Source organism: Bombus terrestris, chromosome 14 (genome assembly GCF_910591885.1).
Source record: "Bombus terrestris chromosome 14, iyBomTerr1.2, whole genome shotgun sequence".
NCBI lineage: Eukaryota > Metazoa > Arthropoda > Insecta > Hymenoptera > Apidae > Bombus > Bombus terrestris.
This window is the reverse complement of record NC_063282.1, coordinates 4273420-4299242: the sequence shown is the minus strand read 5'-3', so window position 1 is coordinate 4299242 and position 25823 is coordinate 4273420. Positions and strand designations below refer to the sequence as shown.

The following is a 25823-nucleotide window of genomic DNA, read 5'->3' as shown; positions in this document are numbered from 1 at the left end:
TCATTTAAAAAATAATATGTTTTAATATTTTAATCATAACTGGAGGAAAAAATTGAAAGAAATATATGTATATAAACATAGATGGATAGTGGATAGGTCGACAACCCTTGCTAGCAAAGGGTCTAGATTTGGAAGACCTCAGTGTATGAGCCATTCCACAAACACTCGTCGAGTTGACGTCGAACAAGAATCGAGGGGAGGTATAGTGGTGGTTTCGCTATATAGAGCGAAGGTGATTCTAGCTGCTCGTAGTTGTTCCCTCAATCGATACACGCGCAGTGTTGTTTGTCTCATACTGTGGAAATGTTACCAAAGCTACTTGTTTTTTACGGATATCGAAGAAACGTCTAACACCAGGATGCAAATATTACGAAACCATTCTAACGGGATATTAAACGATAAATGTGAGATTGTGGAGATATAAAGAAGTTGTAAAACGAATCATTATCGTGAGAAAGGTTCGAGGGGTTCTCGTATCAGCGACTTGCCGTCCTATCATCGATTTCTAAGACATAAACGCCGCGCGCAAAAGAACGGAGGTTTTTAACGTAATATGATTTTTTTTATAAATTGATAAACATAATATAAAAGTGTGGATTTTTCATAATTAATTATAGATTCAAAAGATTAAATTAACGTGAATTTTTTCCTGTGGGAGATTCGTTTTTGAGAAATTGCCGGCTTGAAATAGAGCTAATATCAGTGGCTGAGACAATGTTACATTAATCAAATACCACGAGATTGTAATTGAATTATAATCGGTCGAATTCGTGCAAGTAATCCATTTTGAACTAAATGAAATTCGAATTAGACACTAATATTATTTCAACCACCGTTTGGTATCAAGACGTTCCTAGGACACATCATCATACTATACAGTGATACGAACATGACGAGGAATTGCACTTTACACGCATAATGTTGTATACGCGGTAAACAGCTGTTGTCACAGTTTCTTCAGAGACAACTGATACAAAAATACCGATAACGGCTTCCATTTCAAACCTACGAATATTTTATCGTGCAACCGTGAAGCGAGTGTATATCGCAGGCCCATCGTCTTTAACGAATGAACAATTGGTTTGATCTTATGTAAAATCGATAAGTGGACGATCAACGACCAATGTTTTGGATTCAACGTGTTAATTGTCGTTGAACAGCGGTTAGGAAATCAAGTGATGGAGAAACTAGCCGGTAAAAGGAACGTGCGGAAGGAGTTAAATTTCGCGGAAATCTTCTATTAACCAGGTAATACGACAAAGAGTGCTACACCGTTGAAATGAGTTATTTTAATGTACGAACACCTAGTCGGGTTCTCATTGAAATTTACATACGTAGACATGCATGACAAGAAATATACACCGCGAATTCTGTACACTGTACACGTACAGTGAGTTACAAAATTACTCGAGAATGTTACAAAAGTGTAGAAAATAATAAGAAAACAAAAGAGATTTTAATACTTAGGCATACATAATACGTTTCCTTATTTGGAAATATAGTAATTTGACTCTGATTGTGAGACAACAAACAGAGAAACGTGTTATAATAATTTTATACCTATTTCCACGTCGTAAAATCGTTGGTACGCTTTATAAAAGTGATTACTCTGATAAAATGAACGTTTGCTAAAATAAGCTTTTTGTCTTACTACTGTTTTACTATTATTTCCTAAATAATCATCTCTGATCTCATTTGAGCAAACAAAAAGAATTGGTAATGTTTAAATTCCTAAAACGAGAAATCATGCATAACAATAAGACTTTTGTCACACATTGTGTGAAGATATCTTGTTTATGTCAGAAACGTATAATTGGATCTAAGATGACCGAAAGAAACGTAGCGGAATCAAATATCAAACCTATTACACCATTTCTCAGTTCCCAATCATTCTTATATCTAATACTTCAGGTAGACTATTTACTAACTTGCGATAGTTATAACAATAATTTTCTCACTATTTTGGATTTGTGTGAGTAAATTTGTGACTCACTGTATCCCCTAATCATCAATTAAATACGATTACTGTCGACATATTTATCTCTGTGCGTATCATGGCGATTTATGTATGTTGCGCACGGACGACGACGTATCCATGCGAATATTAAAGCAAACCGAGTAGGGTGCTTACAACAGTCAGAGACTGGCCGCGCGATATCCGACGAGATTCGCGAAATTTTCTGTCATGCGTCATAAGTGCTACAGAAATTCAACGAGTGCTGGTTGGAATACGTCGCCAGGCGGCCACGGCTTCTGTTTCCTATCCGTTGGGTACCAACACGATATTCGCGTAATCGTAACAGTGGACCCTACACTGCTAGAATTCGTGTTAGGAAACATTTAGATGACATTAGTCCGTTCAGCAGAAAATATACGCGTATGTACGTATACATGTCATGTAACAAAGGGGCTTACGATCTAATCTAGGATTTCAAAAAAGAGAAGGAGCTTTTCCATATTTTCTTCATCGGTGAGGAAATTGAACGTTTCATTTAACAAAGTTTTACTTTTTTTTTAAAGACCGATTAGAAGCGAATGTTTTTAGAAATATGCTAGAGAAAAATTGCATTTTTATTAATTATTCGTGTTAGAAATATTCGTTTTCAAAGAGGTTTTCGAAGAAGTAATATTGAATTTAAAATTAGTTTTAACAAAGACAAATACGCTTATCGTTTAGTTACTTAATAACTAATAGCTTGCGAAGAATCTTGTTTCGTATTATGAATCTTGTTTCATAAGGAATATATCAAAATTTAAAAGCTGTTTTACCCAGCGCAAATACATTTATCGTTTAATTAATAAATAATTAATGGCCTGTGGGGAAAATTGTTTACTAATTGTTGGTGGTAGAACTAAATTGTTTCGGATGGTTTTGTAATACACTTACGTTTAAAATCAGTTTTACCGAAGACAAATACATTGATCGTTGATTGATTATTTATTAAAGTACAGTATTAAGCACACGCAACAGAACATAAAGGAATTAAGAGAAGAATTTTGATGTGTCTCTTAATTTGTTTGAAATCCTTGTATCTGTTTCGTTTTTATGAAATTCACACACGGCATGTAAATTGAACGTACGTATAGATAGATATGGCTTGTTTTATCATGAAAGTGTTGACAAATATTTACCTTTCTCGAACATTTCGTAATTTGATTGACAAGTAGTGTTCGTTAACTTCCTACTGCATCGAACGTTTAATTACATAGAATTTCGTAATAGGAATATTTTCTCGTGATAATTGCAACTTGCTAAATGTTTAATAAGCACCAAACATACGGTATCAAACGGTATAAAGGTATAAAAGAATGCTATTGTCTCATAAATTTCGAACGATTAAGTATAGGAGAATGAACAAATATCGCGTGTATTATACATATTCCGTATTCTCATTGACGTTTATTAAGTGATTGTTCCATGTCCGAACACGATGTAGCACGATCAACGAAAATTATAAATTTATGTCCTGTGTAAGTTTCAACGATGCAAGTTATAGACGGTTAGATCTATATACGCGTATGAATATTTTAACTGTCTCGATTTGTAGAACCACTAAAAATAATTCAGTTGGAAAATGATATAAATGTAGCCAACATATTTTTTTTCGCGTGCATGGTAAATACAAGGAATGATAAATGCTATTTATATAGAGATCTATATTTATCTAGAGAATTATTGTAACGTATGATTTTTTAAGTCCACGTGGTATTACCGAGCTTTGATTTTAATATCGTAGTTGTACGAAAGGAAATTCCAAAGTTTTTAACAACATTTTCTTCTACTTCAGCGAAATGAAGTACCAAAAGTACTAAATTATGGAATATCTTTTCATATCTAAACTATCTGATTCTACAAAATAATATTTAATTACATATCGTTACTGTAAATTAAGTTGCCCTGTTTACATTTTTCACGTTATTTACAGTTTTAATTTTTTAATTATTTAATTCTTCGCAATGTTCGATCCTTCATTCGTTCGTCGCTTCTTTTTTTAAATCCCTCAACTATACTAAAATCAAAAATACGTATTGATATTCCATACATTCAAACTTCTACACTCGCAGATTTTGCCAAATGTTTTCCTCTTTTTGTTTCTATCAATTAATCATCTATCGGCGAGGAAAGTGAATGAAAATAAGAGAAGGAGAAGTAAACGCGTGGGAGGGGAGATATATTGCTGTGCTGGAAAAAAGAGATAAGGGGAAAAAAGCGAGAAAAATGTCAAAGAAGAGATACAAAAGGTTGCGGAAACGTAGACTCCATTATAGTTAACAATGCCCACCTCGTCGACGTTGACGCAAGGTTGACATGTGTAGTTGTGTATATTTAAATAAAGCTACGTGCAGTGCAGACCCTATTAGAGAGCGTTATTCGTAGGCGTGCATCTGATCGACTTGTATGAGTGAACACGAATCGATAAATTAGCGTGTCGACGTATGTGTTTGATGACACGTTCCGAACCCGTCTAACCGTGATAATAAATGCCTACGAAAAATGCATGCTTCGATGCCGACCTTTAATGACGTCGTCATCATTGACGCAGGATGAATATTATTACGTATAAATAAGATTTTTCTAACGTCTTCGAAAGTCTTTCTTTACGTCAGACGAACATCCTTTTAGCACTATGAAACTGTGAAAGTTGTGGTATCTCGTTCCTTTATGCATTAACGTGTTTTTCAGAAGAAAGAAGAGATCCTCCATATTCTATAGAATTATTAATAATTAATTTTGAAAATAACACCAGGACAACTATTTTCGACGTTAATACTAGTACTAATTTGTAGTGATTTTTCGTAGTAATTTTATAGATTTGCGACAACAATTTTTAAGGACTTCTAATGATATTTATTAAGTATATAGGTAAATGTGTTTTCCCTTGCGTTATTTGTATTTTTCCATGCGGATTTGTGGACATAAGTATTAGGGTACCTATTGTTTAAATTCATTGAAAATGAAATTGAAAAATTCAACGAGTGAAAAGCATTCGATTATTACTAAACATCAATAGATGTTGTAATGAAGTTCTAACAGTGTTCATTTCATTATAACCTCTCGGTACAATGTTTATAGTTTAGTTGCTGATAGATCTAATGTTAATGGTAATCTAGATAAACTGCGGATGTCTATATATTTACAGAAAACTTTCAATGCAAAATGTATAGAATGCACATAACATATAAAAATATAAAAATATCTAAAACATAGTAATTATCTGAAATTTTCTGCTTAAATTCCATTTCTTCATTTATGTATATAAATATCGAAATAAGTCGAAAGAAATCTAAAAACTTGTAATAAATGCTGTAATAAATTCATACGTTTGTTGTTGTTTACGTGGAGTAATAGGCCGTTGACGATGTTGCAGATGGTTTGTGGCAGTGATGCCCTCGTCGGAGGAGGAAAGCCAGTGGCTCGTTGGCAGCGGGGGTGGACCCGTATCTTCCAGCGGTGGCACGATATCCGGAACTGGAGAACGCACGTTGACCAGTAGAGGAGGATTATACACTGAGGAGATGACGTCTCAATCGACGAATACGAACACCGCAGGTGCGAACGCGGGTTCAGCCGATTCCGCTGAGCATGATCTCATTGACTCGACCACCGATGCAACACTTTTAGCACAGTTTCACGAAGATGCTATCAAACAGGTATATACGATTTTACTTCTACTCTTTCTCATTTACATCACTTTGAATAATTCGTTGTTCGAACATTGTGAACTTATCCTTTAACGTTTATCGAATCAGATTTATGTTAAACGTATTTTTTCATGATTAATATCGATCTTGTTTCAATATTATCGTAAAGTCCTTGAAGAATTATGAGTCATTTTGTTTGTTGAAATAGGGGAATATAAAAATTCGAGAATCATAGTTGGATAATAGCTATGTTGAAATGAAAAATCGATATCATTTCGAGTGAACGTTATGTTGATTATACAATTTCTTATTAAATTCTCGTTTTAAAGCCTTCTTTTCTCGAGAAAGAAGAATCTATGATAGATAAGTTGCATCACCGATCCTTAATCTTAGAGTGTCTATTTCCAATTACAAGACATTTAATGCAATTTTGTTCGTACAATATTAAATTAGCGCTGTGTTCACACTTCACTTCACATATTCACGATAACAAGCAATTTTATCTATATTGTAAGCGATAAAATTAATAAAAAAATCACGAAGTTCGAAGAATTTTGCCACCAATTGCTCTGGAAACTTCTACGTAACTAAAATTTGAATTACAATCGTAAGCAAATTGCGATTATCGAAAGATATCGAAGCATCGATTATCGATTAATCAATTTTTAGAATATTTTTTCCAAAGTACGAAGCGTAGTTACAGGCCAATGAGCTCATACAAATTTGAAATCTGTATGTACATTGGCTGCTGCATCTTTTTCGACATATCGAAATAAAATATTAAACTTTGGTTAATCGAACAACAAAAACATAACCTATAGTAAATGGCGTCCTTTTTAGCCGAGTTAATTTCTTTAGCTGTTTAATTACCCTTTCACTGCCAGTGTTTAAAACTTTTTTAGAGTTTCAACATGGATGAAGTTTTAGATGAATCGATTGTAAAGGCAAAATATGAGTCGAAAGAGATACCGGGCTATCTGAATGATTTCCCAGTAAATACATTTGTTTTCCATAATTTATTTGGAGGTTACACCTATATTTTAATCAATTGTAGACATTTCAATTTATATATTTTATTTGTGTTATTCAAATGAATTTAATAAACAATAGTACAAAATAACTGCCTATTTATTGTATTGTATTGTACATTGTTTAGTAATATTTATATATTGTCATTTGTGTCATTCTTGTATAATAAACTATTAACATGTTAATTGTTTTTCAGGCTGGTGTTGGTTACTTCCAAGTATTGGCTGCTTTGTGCACAGGCTTGAGTCTTGCAGCAGATACTGTAGAATTTTTTGTTGTACCATATATTTTGCCAAGTGCAGAGGTTGAACTATGTATTGAAGATAATGAAAAAGGATGGCTCAGTTAGTTTTTATTTTTACCCCTTCTTACAATGTATATGCTTCTAGATAAATATCCTCGCATCTTTTTATTTTAGGCAATATTACTTTAATGGGTCTTGCACTAGGAGGATTATTTTGGGGCGGTTTAGGAGACAGGATTGGTAGACGCAGATCTTTATTGTCTGCAATGTCTGTTCATGCTGTATTTAGTGGTGTAGCCACTTTTATGCCAACTTATGGAACATTTATGTGTGCTAGATTTTGTTCTGCAATTGGGTAAGGAATTCCTATCTTTTTTTGTATTTAGGTATACTTTAAGATTATTTGAAATGAACTGTATATCTTATTTCACCACAGAGTAGGGGGATCTTTACCACTAGCATTTGCATATCTCGCAGAATGTTGTCCAAGATTAAGCAGGAGTAGATGGATTGGCTTATTAGTGGCAGCAGGAGCACTGGGAGGTGTATATGCAGCTCTTCTAGCATGGGCGGTGGTTCCTACAACTGGAGAAATGGTAGTTCTTGAAAACAAAGAACACTTCAGTGCTTGGCATCTCTTCCTTTTACTTTGTTGTTTACCTGCATTATGCTCTACTGTCGGGCTCATTTTCCTACCAGAAAGTACAAGATATTTGGTAGAAGCAGGCAGAGATGTAGAAGCAATGATGGTTTACCAGGTATTTTTTTATATCTATGTATAAGATAAGTATGTGTAATAAGAGATAAGCAATGTAATAAGATAAAAAAGTTGATTGAAACTGATGTACTTTTTTAGAAAATATACAAAAAGAATAACACGCGGAAAGGTGCAACAGGTGCGCAATATCAACTTTCTGAATTAGAGCTTCCAACTAAAAGGCCTCGTGGTTTGGCACCTCCATCTCCTACTAATCATACTAGTGTTTTGGCTGATATAATTTATTCTATTGAAGTGGTATGAATATTTGCATATTTTTTATCTTACATCTTTGGAAACTAATATTAATTTTTATTGAATTTCTAGTTTTGGAATTCTTTCCTGGAATTATTTGTATCGCCTCATTTGCGCGTCACGATAGTGCTTATAATTATTTGGTCAACTGTATCATTTGGGTATGTATTTTCATTAAACATGTCAGTAATTGTTTGTTTTATAATATTGTAGTATCGTAAATACTGCTGTTAATTCGTTTATCGTCCTCTAGCAACGATGTCTTGCTGTCCTAGTCCCCTTGTTTTTTGTCTTAGCCTCATATCTCTTGTCTTAGCCCCATTACGCACATGCTCAGCAACCGCTTGTTTATAATTCGCATCTCAGCAACCGCTTGTTTACAATCCGCGCGACACCCCCCAGGCCCCTCGTCCACGATACTACATTCAGCCACACCTGACAATCACATCTGCCCCCAGATGTGCAAAGTTCATCTTTAACGCTTGCCATCATTGATAATGATTCAACTCGATTTCAACACAATTTCACAATTTCTACACGAATAGTTCTGTTAAACGTCTCGTTTTCTGTCTTGTTCAATCCCGCCACGAGTCCCCAATTGTAGTATCGTAAGTAATTATGTTTAGTTTATTAATGATAAGTGGATTAAACAGATGTTAATTAAACAGAAAACAATGGTTACTAAACATGAACTAATTGCAACAAACGTAGAATAATTAAAACAACTAGATAATTAATTAACAATTCTCGTCAATACAAATTCAACTCTCTCTTAACAACGCTAACAACACTATCTCGAGAACGCAATCCGCACTCTCTGACCTCTCAACTCATACTGCTGTTAATTCGTTTATCGTCCCCTAGCAACCCCTTGTCTTCTGTCTTAGCTTCATATCTCTTATCTTAGCCCCACTGTGCACATGCTCAGCAACCACTTGTTTATAATTCGCACCTTAGCAACCACTTGTTTACAATATTATACTACGATACTACAATATTATGATTACTTTAGACTATATGGCCTTATGGTGTGGTGTCCTGAGTATCTCAAACTTATACGCGCCACGGAATATAAAGCTCACACAATAAAAATTTTCGGGAAAGAATATAAACATCAAATATTCAATGGCTCTTTAGAGAATTGTCAATACAAAGATTCGACATTTTTAAATTGCAAGTAAGTAGTTATGAAAAAAGTTTGTGAAATAATATTGAACTAAATTGTATATGAGCATTTGTGTTTCAGATTCACTAAAATGGTATTCAGTCACGTAGATTTCGATAATTGTACTTTTCAATCTGTAGAATTCAGTAGCATAAAGTCTAGTAAAACTCATTTTACAGACAGTGTTATTGTACACTCGAAGTATGTATTCAGAATGCTATTATTCAACAATAGTACTCCTTTCTTGATATAAAATAATGATTGTCTATGGCTTTTAGATTTGTAGATACAGATCTATCCGCACAAGTCTTTACGAGATGTAAGTTGGAAAATAATACGGAATTAAGTTTAAGCGGTCCCTGCCCGACTCTCGATTTGGATTATAACATTTACATAGAAGAAGCTTTACATGGCCATCTCGTTGCTCAATTGGCCTTCGTGCCTGCTGCTATTTTAGCAGGATTAGCACTCACTGTGCTTGAACGGCCAAAAATGATTGGTATTTCATTATTCCTCTCATCAGTAGCTGCTCTGTGTTTAATTCTAGTGGGCACAAATAGTTCTGCAGTGCTTGGCTTCGAAGGTGGTTTTATGGCAGTGTTTGCTATTGCTTGGACGTCTCTTACCTTGGTTACAGTTGAGAGCTTCCCTACTCATTTAAGGTAAATTTCGTTTTGATTATTATTTCATTCAAATAAAATATATATTTAAATAAAAAATGAACTAATAGTAAGATATATCGATTTTATAGGTGTACTGGTTTCGGTTTTATAGCAGGTGTTATAAGGCTATGTGGTTTAATAGGAACTACAACTTATAAAACTTTAGTTGGCGCACCTCTAGTTGCGCCTGCACTGTTAACTGCATTACCGTTATTAGTAGCTAGTGTCGCAACATTCAAATTGCCTCACACTCATACAGTTTTTTTATAAGGATTGCCAGTAAGTGGGAAAAACTCAGATGCCGTATAAAAGACGTTTTTAATTTGTATTTTAATGGATCACTTGTGAACTGCGCTAATGTTTTTATTCAATATTTTCACATGATATGGAAAATCTCGTGATTCGTTATGAAATCCTAAAGTTCGGTTTCTATCAGAAACGCTTGGACGAAAATTATATAAGGTGAAACGTCCTGAACAAGTGCAAACTTTTGAATTTGCAAATTTAACAACTAATGCTTTTCTTTTGAAGTGCGCCTTCGTACAAAGTGACATATCCTAAACTAGTAAATGGAACGATAAATTGTGGTTGACACAAATATTTGAGTATTTAAAGCGCACAGATGTTAAAGAGTAGCCGTCTCGTACGCTAGGATATGGACTTTCTACAAGATTTTAATACATGTGTTTTAAGCGATGACGAAGGTTATTGTTATAGCAGAAAGATCTTAGGAAAAAAAGACAAAGGACGTACGGAGATTTAATATTTAAATCATGTTACATGAAACCTCATGTAGATCTTGTATTCCGAGATTTCACTCCATCTAATTTCAAAGCCATTATACGACTCATTTTCTATAAAAAAGAAGTCGTAAGATGCACATATGTTTATAAAGCTATTTTAATAAGGCAATAGCCATGAAACGTGTCAATTGTAATGGATGTTAAGAGTGGAAGTTGTCATCCATACTGATACGTCAACACATAACAAGAAAATTAAACACTAAATAATTTTGCTTACTAAAAATGCATTTGAATATTCAGAATAGAAAAATATGGAATGTTATTCATAGTGCATAGATCTTACTTTTGTTTATAATTAGATTAGAGAGATTATGCATGATCCCAAAATTATTACATTCTAAGCAATTCGATCGAGAAAGTTTGCCAAGGACAGTATCGTGGAAATTTTTATATTTACTATTGCTGTATACGCTTTTGCCATTTGAGAAATTAAATATATATGTATACATATATATTCTAAGGAGGTAGATAGGGAACCTCGAATCAAATAATATTAAATTCTTTCTACTGTGAAGGGAAAATAATCGAAAAAAGACATATTCGGTACTTTTGCTTTTCAACAGCATCAAGCAGCTTACATTCACTCTAGACGCTAGACTCGGCTAAGAGGCATTATCCATGTAATTCATGTAAATGCTGCCGTTCGAATCTTAAATTCCCTCAAACTGAAGACTTTGAACTCGAGAGATAGAAGCTTTAGCTTCGTTTATTATAAATCCGAGAGATTATCGCCTCTAGTCAACTTTTAATCATCTTTAAGCTTACAAAATACGAATAAACTATAAAAAGAAAAATGCGTCAATCTTTCTAACACTTGTAACCGAAGTAGATGACATTATTTTCTACAAAATCATGAATGTACACTAATATCATCTTAATTGTAAAGATCGCTAATTGCATTTTGCAAATACTTGGCTAGAATTTTACTGTCATTGCGGGAAAGAGGCCGTGATGACATGCCAAAGCTGAAAAAAATACTGGTTCCTCAGAACGGATAACTATTTTTAGGCAATAAGAACATAAAATAAGTTTTATGACTATTGAGATATCTCAATCTTATCGAAACTTAAAATATATTACTAAATATTTAAGGAAGTTTATTAGTGAGATAAATACAAACTGCTGTTGGCAAACTTAATCACATAAAAATCTACGTCCCATCATGGTTAGTGAATTTTTCATATCAAATTGTTGGCATCTAATTTAAAAACACCAAAAAAAAATAAGATGTTAATGTTATAAATCGAGCGCTATAGCTATTTCGTCATTTAACAAGAAGTAGAAACGTGCGCAAATTAAAATTGTTTTATTACTCGCACAAGTTTTCGTATAACAATTCTATCTTTTATCACGAAGCAACAACGTGGTAATTTTAGTGTCTACAAGTAATGCTGCTCGTTCCTACTTCCGCAAATTGTATTTGTGAACTTGACAGTGAAACAAGCCTGTGCTGGCATTGCAGTGCATAAAATTAATTACTTGTATGAATAGAATAATTTTTTGCATTTGAAACAGTAGACTTATGTTCATAGAATTAAATGTTTTAAGCGTCTTTGATTTTGAGACGATATAATATCAAAGTTGGTAGATTTATAACTGATTATCGTAGAAGGTTTCCAAAGAAATCTTTGTTAAAAAAGCTTGCCAGCACATACGGTTTCATATGATTAAATCTATACTGCTACACTATTAAATTCATCATCGCCCGTAGATAATATATTTTAATCGACATATCACTTATGAACGAGCACTTTAGATTCGTAGGCTTTAATTAGATTATCAACTAAACGTATTTAGAAATGTGTACCAGAAATCGTAATGATGAAATTTCAAGTCGGTAAAATAGCGGTATACGTATACAAGGAAACTGCTAAATAGTCATTGAAAGTTGAGGATTTCTTTTAGCGAATACGATTGATTATCAGCACACGGATTGATTATCAGCGGATCGAACAATGTAATTGCGTTAGAATGTGTTTTAACATGGAAAATACTCGTGAAAGTTATTCGAGTGATATTTAGTGCAATGTTGTATGGTTAAGTATAATTATTATTTTTATCTTGTTGGATAACTGCACAAACATAAACGAATGTTTTCCTTATTTTATTATATATGGAGAACTGACTTTGTGAAAAATTAATTAGTAAGATATCCAGTTTTTTAATTACTGCATTACATTATGCGGAGATATTATATCATCAGCGTACAGTGTTTTCTTCTGTACTTGGTAGTATATTTTACAGTAGATATTTTATCCCCTTATTTTATTTTATACAGACTGAAAATAAGGATCAGTTGATAATCGCCGTATCTTTGGTTTGTTTTTACAACATAGACTGTTTTTTTTAACTTTTAAATGTGTAATATTTAATTAATTAGAAAGACATGAATATATCGTCCAGTGATAGAAAGGAAGAAATTCAAATTCTACGACATTTTAATAAGCACTTGATTCTGTTTCAGAATAAAACAATTGCAATCTTTATTTTCACTTTCCAAAAAAGACATTCATCGTACTAAATTGCAAATTATAATATTTATATGTAGCGTTTTTAATCTATACCTGTTTTGCATAACTCATTGATGTTTTCACAATTGGTTTGTTGGTCGCATATGAACAATTTCAGTCATTATTATGAATGAAAGATAATATTCATCAAATTATGCAACCAGTACTTAAAAAAAGTAAATTACAATACAATATTTGCTAATACCTTGACTCATTAAGAAATATTAATTTGAAACAGTAGCGAGAGTATTACGTGCTAGAACATCTGTTTGAACACTTATATAGAACATTCAGTCGATTTAATAGAGACTGTTAATTATAAGATAGACTCAAAATAATTAAGTAACTTTTCCCTTAAACATTTGAGCAGTTGCATTAAAAATTTATTCTTTTTCTATGCTTTAGTACATTCACAACACAAAAACAATTCTTTCCTTTTTTTAGTACGAGTAAAAGTATTTAATTTTTTGTATACGAAACATTCTAATATTTGAATTGCTTTTTTGGATATTACACGGACCTAAGTTGGAGAAGTCATTTGCATATTTTTTAAAGGCATTTCTGACAGCTTTATTTTCTCGAATATGACAATGGCTGCGATCTTTTGAGTAGCTTTTTTTCGAGGGACCCAACAACAGAATGTAATAGAATAGAATGATTCGATGCTTTGTACGAGATACGTATGCGGAATTAATAATGAATCGATTAATTGGTATTACAGCAATACATATGTAAAAAAGAAAAAAAAAAACAATTGTTGAAACGGTCGCAATTATAGTTTAAAGTATATATATATATTTATCTCGCAATACTTTTAGAACACTCATTTTACGACAAAAATTTGTATATAATTTGTAAGAAAAAAGTCAACATGCTCTTGCAAATTTCATGGCAATATGTAGTAAATTATTCGTAATATTAACTGTCATAATAATTATCATTGTTATCAATGTCATGTATGGCTCAGACATTTCAATTCAATTCGATCTCTCGAATCAACATAACTTGCATAATTAAAAAAAGGACATCAGGTTTCGAGAGAACTTCAATATTATTTTTTTTTATAATATTGACGAACATAGATATGTTTAGAATTATTTAAAGGAATCATGAAGGAAGTATTCGAAAAAAAGATGCGAGCAGTTGCAATTCGAAAATCGAATTGGACGGTATCCAGATACTATGTATGTATATGTATGTCTTTTATTCTACTGTAATTCTATCAGAATTGACCGAAATATTCAGAAATAGTCGAATATGGAAATCCAAATTCATCATATCCTGTACTCGCTCAGCTTTTTAAGTTAGTAAAAAATATATTTGAAGCGATTGGAGTGAATTTATTACCGATATGTGTATGTTAACCTTCTACTTATTAAGTTTCTTTTTCTATTATATCAACAATTCAATAAATAAGAGAATAGACGACGGGAACAGATGAAGTAAGTTCGATTTGTTCAATCATATTTATTGAATGATTACTTACCTCATAATTGCAATAATTCTTTCTCTAATTTTTCAGACGATTTTAAACTATACAAAAGTTAGCGGGAGATTGTAACTATAGTTGTTGCTGATCCGCCATTTGTATCGATGGAAAAAGGTAAAGAATCGATATGTCGGTATAGAGAATATTTTCTTCTATATCGACGACAGGTTTTGAAGAAAGTCATTTATCGATCAATTTTATTAATAACAATTTTTTAATTCTCCCACAAAACAAATATGGAGGATTATTAAAACACATAAATGTATCATACATCGTGGCTAGTTAATAAGGTACAAATAATTACTCTTTTATAAACAAGACAAACGTATAATGCAGAACAATAGTTTATACTTTCAATAATTATTAGTTAGAAACCAGACAAATCATTATTAATTGTAGTAGATGCAAATGTTTAAAGAAGTATTGTCTATACCTGCAACGTTCCCTTGATATTTCCTGCCGATTATTGACCTTGAGCTTGACCTTGCGTGTGTCCTCGACATAAGAAGAGTAGTACGAAGATAATCGTGTCGAACGAGCCCTGACCTAACCTATTCTAGGCTATGTCTCCGTTCTTTATATACAGACAAAGCCTAGGAGAGGCTAAATCAAGTTACTCTGTCCCGTGGAAACAAACATCACATCCTCATCTCGTAAGTATTTTGCTACGCGAATTTTCCTTATGTACTTTTTCGTGTTATGTCATATTCGAAATAAATTCTTTTATGAAAATAACCTGTCAGGTATATTTTCCTTTTTCAAGTTTAATCACTTTGTCTTTAAATTCAATTATACCAATTATTATTTCGTTTTCCATGCGATTGGCCATAAAGGAAAAGTCAATCTTGTTGGCATATGCAGGTCTTTCGAGGGAGCTCTTTTTGCAACAGAGCCCCGGACGGCACAAAGAAAGCGTGTCATGCCTAAAAATACGCGAGGCACGCAGGTAGATGTGAAGAGGTCGTAGGGACTGGGAGGGAATAAAAAAAAGGCAAAGGAATTGCACAAGAGCAGCGATTTGGTATTCAAATCGTTAGGCATGTTCCCGCCTCTCTCGCAACACAGGTCCTCCTCCCGTAGCAATAATACGAAGGCCTCCTTCGTTTAAATGTTTTCACTTCTTGTTCTTCTTCTACCTCCACGTTCTCTATCCTTTGCCCCTCCCTCCTGTCTCTTAGCGTTCTCTTCTCCAGCCGTCTCTTAACGTTCAATCTCTTTTCCCCTTGTCGCACTTTTTACTCAATCACCTTGCATTAATCTGCATAGAATTATCGTTCCATTTTATGTAATTTTTGTATAATGCAACAAATAAACCAAAGTCATTATTCTTCGGTTGTCCAAGTTGTTAATTGATACGGAGAACAAAAAAAAAAAGGGAGACAACAATATCGAATCTATCGGTGCACTTTCAGCAATGCTTTCGTACGGCTTCAACATTCGCAGGAAGAATTCGATCAACTGATCAATTCGCACTGATATCGAATTACTCGTTCACTTTCAGAGAGAAATGTCCTCGAGAAACTTCAATGCGAGAACCAAGCAGAGGCGTGGAGACTTCAACGACCGCACGTGCAATGTCCGACCAGCGCGGTTACACGAAGTCGGGATCATCGAGGGAGGCTGGTTATTTCGTATTTCCGAATGTTTCACTTTCTCCTGTGATATCCGCGCGCTATGAAATGAAGCTGCTCCACATCACCGTCTCTGAGAAATAAATGAAACACCGTCTATGTCGATGTTTCGTCACGGCTACGACCTGCACAGTCGCTCAACCGGATCCTGAACGTTCACCAGAAGAAAAGTTTTCTTATTTATCTGGAACTGGAGTTCTTTGTATGGTTTCACACCGTATAAACTCGTAAATATTAAACGCGTCGACTGCACTGCACTCGTGGCAAAGCTGTTGTGCACTCTCAGTGTCCACGCAAAGTCGTCAATGGAACGGAATTGATAATAATTTCCCACTTGGGTGAACATCACGCTGATTAATATTCGCAAATGTATTCTATTCGTTGTAGGATCTTTCCGACGATCCTGGCTTTTCCCGCGTGTCATCGCACATTGCACTGGTACTAGCCGCGTCACAGACAGTCACGCGAAACGGAAAGAAAAAGTCATCGGTATGCTGACCGAAAGAAGTCTGCCAATAAGTCGGAAAAGACAGTGAAAACTCACGTGTCTCTCGAAAGGTAAAGTGCAAGGAAGCGGCTAACGAAAACGGTGATTGGTATACGTGGCACCGGATTGGCCAGTGCGATGGCATACCTTGACGCCATGCACGGTGTGTGCGCACATCGGCAACCTGTGCACCCACTAACCACTAACCGCCGAACCACGGGAGGCCAAGGTGTGCGCGCGCCAGGATAATATATGTATCTACGTGCGTTAACCACGTGAGAGCGGCCAGCATCTTTCCACGGGGCCTCTCTGGTGGGGACTTAACCTATGGACTGCTCTTTGTCTCCGTCTTTCTCTCGCATAAACCTTGAATCCTCGGGAAATCGCTGGAACTTTAATATATCAGTGAATTTCAATGCAACCGCTGCGCTGCGCCAGTTACATGATTTTCTTCTGTTTGATAAATTTTTTTAATCGATCAACGTTCGATGTTTTGCTGTAAGGAAAGTTAAAAAGGTTTCTCCTCGTTTCTTAATTATTTCTCTAAATGTATATTTTTCTTTTTTTTTTTTTAGAATTACATTGTCCGGAGAGGAACAATGCGCTAACGGAAATAAAGGACAACGGTGTCCACAAATTATAGCCTTGTTTCAATCTGTTCGATCTATAAACGGAGATCTGTTTTTTTTCGCAGCAAGACCCAACCGTGACGATGTCGTAGACATACATATTTGTTTCGGCATAGTACGTTTCCTCGCACAGTTAGCATCTCTTTTTATCTTCATCATTGCACTGTCATTTACTTGGCATGGTAGTTAGCGTCGGTGTCTTGTTTGCCAAGGTAGGCGCTTACTTTTTTATTCGCCACCCCGTAGACGGCGAGTTCTCACTCAACATTCCCGGCAATCTCTGATCGACGAGTTTTTATGAAGGTCGTACGAACTACGTGAGCCTACCCACTTACCCAGCTGCATCGCTAATGTACATGTTTATGCTATTTGTGGCCGTTTCAGATGCGCGAAAAATGCATGCACATTATGCGCAAGTTATATGTAACATAAAACAACAATAACTTAAAGGCGTTAATGATTTTATCAATTTCTTACGGTATCGATGTGTTCGCAATTTTCGTCTAGGATATGCAGAGGATAGATTTTAAACCTGCGAAGGAAAGCGAAATTTCACGCAAAATAGAGAAAATTGAACAAGACATAGTTCGTGCAACCCTCTCATAATGATTGTCAGTGATCCATAAGTTCTTTTAGCACTACAGAAATCTTTAAACGAGTTCTCCATACAGGAATTCTGTGAATTCTTCGTGAAACATCAATTTCCATAACAATTGCGCGAGACATTGATTAATCTATAGAAGAGGATCAATTGGATGGTCATATTTCTTCCATGGAAAGTGTTTTATAAACACAGAAAACATAGAAACTGTTTTATCCTCTTGCATATAGTACCAGCCTGCAGTCATCGTGAGACTTTATTTCGCAATTGGTGTTCAGTATTCCGAATTCTCATTTGCAACTTCGAAGATTAAGATGGCGGCAGACTACGGTAATTTATTAACTAGTCCGGCAAGTCAAACCTGTTGGTTCCCTGCCGATATGTTTTGCTTCTTGTGTCTGAACGCGAAGTACTGGTGTCCTTTGATATGTTTCTGCAGAAAATTGTCTCTTAATTCCTTATTTTCTATTTTCCTTCATTTACATCGACGCTCAAGTTACCGTTGATCATTAATTGTACAAAAATATCATCTAAAAGATATCAATTTTATTACAGGATATTCATACGAGATGTCCCATGATTCGAATCTTCGCCCAGTTTAAGTCTGGCTGACAGTGCCAGGATTTTTTTATTGTACGATACACAGCGTAATCGCCACATTTTTACTAATCTTTATTTCTCCAATTTTCAAATAATAATTTTCAAATTCTTGTCTATTCGCCGTAGATTAACGATATTGCATTCCAAAGATTATCAGTCAAGAAACTCGCAGGAAACATGATACCAACCGCGTGGAATAATACCAATATCCATCGGTACATCTCTGCATAGAAGTATGATTAAAAGGAAGATCTTAACGTCAAAAGTTGGAAGCAGGCTGTAAAATGTGCTGCAGCGCATATGGTTTTTCTTAAGTGATTGATATTCGACTCGCGTCTCCTCGCGATACATGTCTCCTAATATTGCAAAGACTGCACGATATAATTTCCAGACGTTTATTTGGATTCCATGGATTCTTCCGTTGTGCTCTCGGCTCTTAACGGTTCGATATTATGCCGGTACTGTGATTCGCAATGGCGATCAGCCAGTGGGTAGGAAATTCTCCAGCAGTGACGTAAAAAGGTAGTGCCCGGGGGCATTTCTTTAACACGGCGCCACCCATATAAATCCCTCCTTTTGTGATCGTACGAATCAAAACAGGCCGTCTTATCTTTTAATTCTTACATTTTTATCAGTTTGATTTAGTAGCGCGTACTATTCTTTCATACCCCTTTAGTTTAATATCTAGAGATATTAATCTAGTAACAGCATCGACGCTTAATCGATGTATGTCTGAAAGTCTGCTGTGTATGCAGATGACCCTGACATTTATGCTGATGCATTTCATTTGTGTCGTGTGTATGCTGAACATTAACTGTTGCTCACATCGACGTAGTCAGCTTGCTTGGCTCGCATGGCTTCTAAATGAGTTTGTCTCTTGTATAATATTGCCTGCTTAATTTCAATACGATCCACAAATGCAACGTTTTTATTCTCTTCGTCACGTTACATATCGTATACGATACAAGTAATCACGACACAAGCGAAGAGGAAGCAATATGATTTAAAAATATTGTTTCGTATTTGATAAGGACGCTGTAGGAATCGAACGATTCCCTTTGTTGCTGGTGTATTCGTATTTGCGTATCTCTATCAGTGTATTGACATTACCGCGACGAAAACGAACAAGAAAACCTGTTTAACGTACAAATATTGAGCAGCTACTAGATTCCTCTTACGCTTCGTGTAACAGTCGTGACAGTAACGCGAAAAGGCATGAATATTAATCGTGAAATTTGCCAAATGCCTGAACCTCGTTTCACGACAACTTATATATATATATATATATATCATGCTGTAATTATCGCAATTTATTCTCGACTCGAGACGAGCTAAGTATACGGATGTTTTAATTTCCACTGATGTTCTTCTCAACATCAGAAGATGTCCTGTCAAATCGAATTCCATTCGGTGTGCAGAATTTTCTAATAATTCCTTCTTCAACTCGAATGGGAAATAAACTTTTCGATGTATTGGTTATAGTAAAATATATTTCAAAACTACACTTAAGATAATCGGAAGATAAGATTATACGACTAAAAATAAATTGTGCACGCGGAGCACATGGTACCAAAAATTCTGCAATAGCCTACGGTACCAAGATTTTATTAAGATTGGCGCCTTGAGGAATGCAAGTTTAACGGATCATCGTCTACCAGCCTTCTGCTTCTTCTTCTTCGTCTTCGCCGTTTCCTTTCTCCTCAACAGGATCCTCTTCGATCCATTTGCTCGCACTTGCGTGTTGATACACACCGATGCAAACTCTTTTACATATCGGGCACAAAAATCACCATTTTAACAAATGAAATGCAATTACTATTGCTAGAAGATGTTGTCGTGTTGTGGACAACTCATTGGTTGAAAGATTGTATTGAAATTTGTACTTATTGCTATTGTTATTCGATACTTGTGTATAACGTTACTATTGGTAAAAACATAAATATGATACAATAATATGATACGATAAAATGGCAAAACAATTCAATAAGAAGTTAGCGATAGATTTTGGCGATAATTTATTTTGTAAGACGCGTATCTTGAAGTTGAATCTGTGACAATAATGAGTTCAGACTAATAGAGCGCATCGCTACTTGCAGATTGTAGAACTTCCTGGCCATTGATTCTATTATAATACCGAGGCTTTCGAATATCGTAGATGAAGTGTGAAGATGTTCAAGCTTGAAGGACGTTTGCCAACAAGAACACTTATTCTTTTGAATCTTTCATGGTGATTTAAAATGGTGTGAAACGCATATAGAGATTTACATAGATATCTCCAATTATTCGGCATTACTATGTAAATTCTAACTTCTTCTGTTATTGTTCCGCTTTTCTGTTTTTTGTTCGTATTTAATGCAATGCTTAACTTTCAGAGGATTAAGCGTCTGATCGGTAGAAATGAATTTAGAGATTTTCAATATTAATATTAGAAAATCCTTTCGTTATTTGTATCAAGCAGATTTATTCAGGAATTCCTAGTAAAGTTGATAGCAGCTCGCAGCTCTTGCGAGTTCATAAACGTGGGCGTGAACTTTTCAATAAAGCCAGTCTCGTTCGGATACTTGAACGCGTGTATCGGGATCAATGACACGCCCGCAGATTCCCTGAGGTATCCTCTACGAGCTACGTAGAGGCATCCTGTAGAATTCCAACCACCTTCCTCGACTTCACAGCAGGACCTACTGGTTTCTATTTATATACCGCGCGAGACCTTGCAGCTTACAGCTTGCGCGCTTACGGACTCGGTTCCCGACCTGTGCAAACCGCTATCGCGACTCTATACTATCCTTATATTAAACGATTATTTCCTTTTCTATATTCATATAATGTATCCTGTTAATTGATCGGAATTTATATTATTTAACATTAATCGTATTATTTATATAGTTGTACATGTACTTGCTGGACAATATCGACATGTTGAATGTTCAATTTACAATGAGAATAAAATTCCTTGTAAGATGCTACTAATATCAATATTTATACCAATACTAGCCTCTTCTTGTCTAGGTTTTCGATATTCTTCGTACGAACAACTAGCGAACAACACGGAGGAGTTATGTAGTATATACTTTTAAGGAATTCTAGTAGAAGATGGAAGTACGTAGCCAGACAAAATATGACAAGTAAATTGCGATAATGTACTACAATAATTGATAGAGTGCCGCAATAATAATTTATTTTCTTGTCTGGTATTTAATTTATGATGTTTCTTGGAATTACTCATTATTAACAAAAAAAACGAGGAAAAAATAAATATTAAGTTTTTATTTATACTGTGTCAGAATTCATTTTAGATTTTTTTTACAAGAATAAGATGAAAGTATAAAGCAGCAAATTATGATTAACTATATTTATATTTTACAACGAATAAATTTTCAAAATTTGGAATTTGATAATTACAATGATGCCATCTATCGTATGAATTGTTTACTATCGTGTGTGTGTATATATCGAATTGTTATTAAGTGTTTTGCTCAAATACTAACGTACATTGTCTTTAAAAAGGTACTTTACAAGAAATAACGAGAAATATGGGTGATAGAATAGCAGAAATCTTTAATTCTTTTCAGACTTACTTAGTCAACGAAGAAGTATCGCGTGAGGTATATCCTAATAATATTTTACTAATATTGAAATTGTGACAAGATAACGTAAATGCTAAATAATTGTACTACTACTTTAAACAAATTTTATTCCTATTGATTAATTCATAGTTATAAACAAAATGAATTATTTCTTTTTAAATACATGTTTATCCTTATGTTCATTTTGTACATGTTTTAGGTTAATATACATTAACCCTTTTTTGTTTTCTACCATTGTAAATTTTTTGAAGTAACAAATTTTAATATTAATTAAGGACATACTATGTATAAAAAGTGATTAAAATTCTTTTCATGCTAAAGGAAATCCGTGCTATTGTAAGAGAACTTGAAAAGAACTCCAGGGACATTTTGATGATATTGCAAAACATACATAATGAAGATAACTTTAAAGAAAACTTAAGTATGTGTGTTTAATGAATCACGAAATTATCAAAGTAGTTATTATTTTTTTATTTGCAGTTGTATCTGAATATTGTGCAACGTCAAGGGCATTGTTTGAAGATGTACGTAAGAACTATGCAAAACTTGCAGATGTCGTGCCAAAAAATCAGTATTACAAATATCATGATCAATGGCGTTTTGTCACACAAAAATTATGTTTCTTAGCATCCTTAATAATATATTTAGAAATTAAAGTTCTACTAAGCAAAGACACTGCTGCAGAAATGTTAGGAGGTATGTAATTGTTTAAAGAAATTTCTTTCATTTTCTTGTATCTAATATATTTCAATACTGTACATGTAGTTAGTAATGATAGAGAGGATGGTTTCCATTTGGACTTAGAAGACTACCTAATGGGACTATTACAATTGTCTGCAGAATTGGTATGCATATTGTATAACACATCTGTTGTAATTACTTATTTAAATATTATATTTCAGAGTCGTTTTGCTGTAAATAGTGTCACTAGTGGTAATTATAATCGACCTATAGAAATAGCACGATTTATAAATGATCTAAGTGCAGGCTTTAGACTCTTAAATTTGAAAAATGATTCTCTAAGAAAACGTTTTGATGGCTTAAAATATACGGTTAAAAAGGTAGAAGAAGTGGTTTATGATCTCAGTATACGAGGTTTGAAACCAAGTTCAGCTATTGAAGATACAAAGTAATTATTTTTAAAAAATATTTTATGTAAGTAATATACTGTCATACTGTCATAATAAATTATTGGAGCAGCTATTTTCTTATTTATAAATTATAATAATTACCTACATTTATGTTAATTTTATACTGAATCAACAATATCTAAAAATTTGATACAAAATTCTATGTATAGTTAAACTATTCAAGTACTTAATAACCATCTTGTAAATTTGCTATATTTTGCAATTTTGCACTTTTAATATATCTTTGATAATTTTAAACAAAATATTTTGCTACATCTTTAGCATGATTTACACCTGAGATATATGGTGTAATGATAACCTGCATAAAAATATTTCCTATTATTTTCTAATATATTAGTAAGAGAAAATTGGATTCAGTTTTAATTAATGTATGTATGTAATTACGTGTGTTAATGTTCACAATTTACTTTCTTTTGGCAATGGTTCTTCTGTAAAAACATCTAAAATTGTTCCTGAAATCCATTGTTGCTCAAACGCGTTTAATATCTCTTTAATCTCTCTTAATATCTCTATCTCTTTAATTATTATACCTCAACCTATATTGATAAGAACATTGCCATGATTTTTACAATTCTGTAATATATTTCTGTTTAACAAACCTAGAGTACTAAATGTAGATGGCAAAACATTAATAATATAATCACAATTTGTGAGCATTTCAGATAAATGTGCAATTGTTCTATGTTCATCAAGATAATTTAAGTTCTCTTTAAGTGGTGTTCTCGTCACTTCCCATATGGTGGCTCCAAACATTTTTAATTTTTCTGCAACTTCAAAAATTAAAAATATCTTTATATAAAGTTAACTAATATTTATACCACTAATAACAAAAAACACTTCATAATATAATTACTTGTCTTCTCAATATTTCCTAAACGTAGAATACTCCAAACAAATCACAAATAAGTTTGTGATCAGAAATTTTCCCATCTGTTATTCACTCTTCATCTTTTTGATTTTGATAATTGCTGTCTCTGATCACATTCAAAAATAAAGATATGTGTAATTACATACTCGGACATAGCTGAAGCTAGACTTTTGTCTAAGAAACGTGCAACTGCATAATTTTTATCTTTTTATCTCTCAGATTTGAAGCTAGTGATTTGATACCAGCCCATGTTGTTAGTGCCCGTTTTACAGATGGTAACTTACCTGTATATGGTAAAAACAAATTGCAATCACCTACAACTGTATCTGCACTTTGTAATTTTGAGAGTGTATCAAATTTATCTGAAAGAAAAAAAAGACGAGTTTTTAAGTCTATGAAGAGACATATTCATATTGTATAATTAATGTTTTTAAGAACAAAAACACGGGTAAATGTTATCTTTAAGTCTTCTGTAATAAAAGATTAAGAAATTATTACGCGTAAGTTGTAAGATGTATTAGAAAAATGTATTGAAAATTTAAATTGGGTGGATTTTCCGCCAATATCTGAAACCCAAATGCGCAAATACAGTACTCAGCATGTCGTAGTAGTAGTGCGTTTTAACACGTGCTTGCTGCGAAAAGGTCTCTTGAGCTGAAAAATTACGAGCTCTACGGGTATGAAAGAAAGTGTATGTCAAAAGTAATACCTGACAAAACATCAAATATTGTTAAATTTGGAAGTTGAATTCGAAGATGGTAAGATAACCTAGGAATCACAGAAAGAATTGCAATACTCTGCGTCATGTCGATACGCGGGAATATGATTTAACTTCAACCAAAGATTCCTTCAATTAAATAAAATATTCTACGATCAACCATCGCTATAACTGATTTCAAATTAATGGAATTAATATCTAACTTTAGATTTGTTGCTTCGACATGTTGCACCAATACATCTAACCTAAATTTCCGTTCAAACGGAAGATATTAATATTTATACTTTTTTATTTACATTTTCCATTTTATTTTTACTTTACTAGTTTCCACAATATAATAGTAATATTATTGTTAAGATTTTTCGAACTCGGTTTTCTGTTTACATTATATGAGGAAATTCCAATAGCGAAAATATCTTTTTGTATTACTAAAAGTTAGAATGTATTAGAAAGATATCTAGTTAAATTAAATTGTGCTTCATTTTAATATCGAAATTGTAAATAAAAAGAATAAACAATATCATCTAATAATATCAACTAATTTCCAATTCTTGCACTCCGTGAAAGATTTAAAATTTAAAATATCCTCGCATATGCGACGCGTGCGCAAATTAAAGTCACTTAAAATACAAAACGTAAATGTATGTAAATGCTATCGTGATACCAGAAAGTATAATTAAGTCTTATCACCATTAATTCTTCTAAGTTACTATCAAATATATAAATGAAAATCTTACAATTAATTCCATTTTTTTAAATCTATGTTTTCATAACGCGATGAAAAAATGTCAACCTAAGTACTATTAAAAAATACACATATAAAATTTTTTGCTGCAAACATGTAACCAAACATTTATTCATGTTTACTTTTTAACAATACCATATAATTAAAAAGTCTTTGATTTATTTTTATAACATAGAGTGATAGGTTAAGAAAGCCTTAAAAATTTCGACGCCACCAGACAATGTCGCAGAAACGAGATATACATTTCTG

The 25823-nt window shown here is 33.6% G+C and overlaps 2 protein-coding genes and 1 pseudogene across 5 annotated transcripts; 2 read left to right on the top strand and 1 right to left on the bottom strand.

The window, feature by feature from the left end:
• The first annotated feature begins 244 nt into the window (after window positions 1–244).
• On the top strand, window positions 245–14397 carry LOC100644862 (synaptic vesicle glycoprotein 2B). Of its 3 annotated transcripts, none has more exons than XM_003400632.3 (11): window positions 245–1248; window positions 5370–5652; window positions 6869–7016; window positions 7091–7271; window positions 7353–7674; window positions 7773–7931; window positions 8001–8089; window positions 8941–9105; window positions 9175–9294; window positions 9372–9755; window positions 9845–14397. In XM_003400632.3, exons 2-11 carry the CDS (start codon window positions 5386–5388, stop codon window positions 10023–10025), a joined length of 2016 nt encoding a protein of 671 aa, XP_003400680.1. In that variant the 5' UTR covers window positions 245–1248; window positions 5370–5385; the 3' UTR covers window positions 10026–14397. The 3 variants fall into 3 exon arrangements, with proteins under 3 accessions (XP_003400680.1, XP_012171505.1, XP_012171507.1); XM_012316115.3 differs by lacking the exon at window positions 245–1248 and adding an exon at window positions 2172–2470; XM_012316117.3 differs by lacking the exons at window positions 245–1248; window positions 5370–5652 and adding an exon at window positions 6388–6635.
• Window positions 14398–21931: 7534 nt separating this feature from the next.
• On the top strand, window positions 21932–23295 carry LOC100644620 (translin). 2 transcript variants are annotated; one of them, XM_003400630.4, is made up of 5 exons: window positions 21932–22110; window positions 22414–22513; window positions 22573–22788; window positions 22858–22937; window positions 22995–23295. In XM_003400630.4, exons 1-5 carry the CDS (start codon window positions 22039–22041, stop codon window positions 23223–23225), a joined length of 699 nt encoding a protein of 232 aa, XP_003400678.1. In that variant the 5' UTR covers window positions 21932–22038; the 3' UTR covers window positions 23226–23295. The 2 variants fall into 2 exon arrangements, with proteins under 2 accessions (XP_003400678.1, XP_012171504.1); XM_012316114.3 differs by having other exon boundaries at window positions 21959–22110; window positions 22292–22513.
• A 114-nt stretch (window positions 23296–23409) lies between these two features.
• Window positions 23410–25502, bottom strand: LOC100644738 (annotated as a pseudogene).
• Window positions 25503–25823: the final 321 nt, after the last annotated feature.

Excerpts from the sequence above, each read along its gene's own strand:
- LOC100644620 (XM_003400630.4), top strand. The coding sequence starts at position 22,039 with ATGGGTGATAGAATAGCAGAAATCTTTAATTCTTTTCAGACTTACTTA. Across the intron at positions 22,514-22,572 it reads TAACTTTAAAGAAAACTTAA|TTGTATCTGAATATTGTGCA; the intron begins GTATGTGTGTTT and ends TTTTATTTGCAG. Across the intron at positions 22,789-22,857 it reads TGCTGCAGAAATGTTAGGAG|TTAGTAATGATAGAGAGGAT; the intron begins GTATGTAATTGT and ends CTGTACATGTAG.
- LOC100644862 (XM_003400632.3), top strand. The coding sequence starts at position 5,386 with ATGCCCTCGTCGGAGGAGGAAAGCCAGTGGCTCGTTGGCAGCGGGGGT. Across the intron at positions 9,295-9,371 it reads AGTGTTATTGTACACTCGAA|ATTTGTAGATACAGATCTAT; the intron begins GTATGTATTCAG and ends TATGGCTTTTAG. Across the intron at positions 9,756-9,844 it reads AGCTTCCCTACTCATTTAAG|GTGTACTGGTTTCGGTTTTA; the intron begins GTAAATTTCGTT and ends TCGATTTTATAG.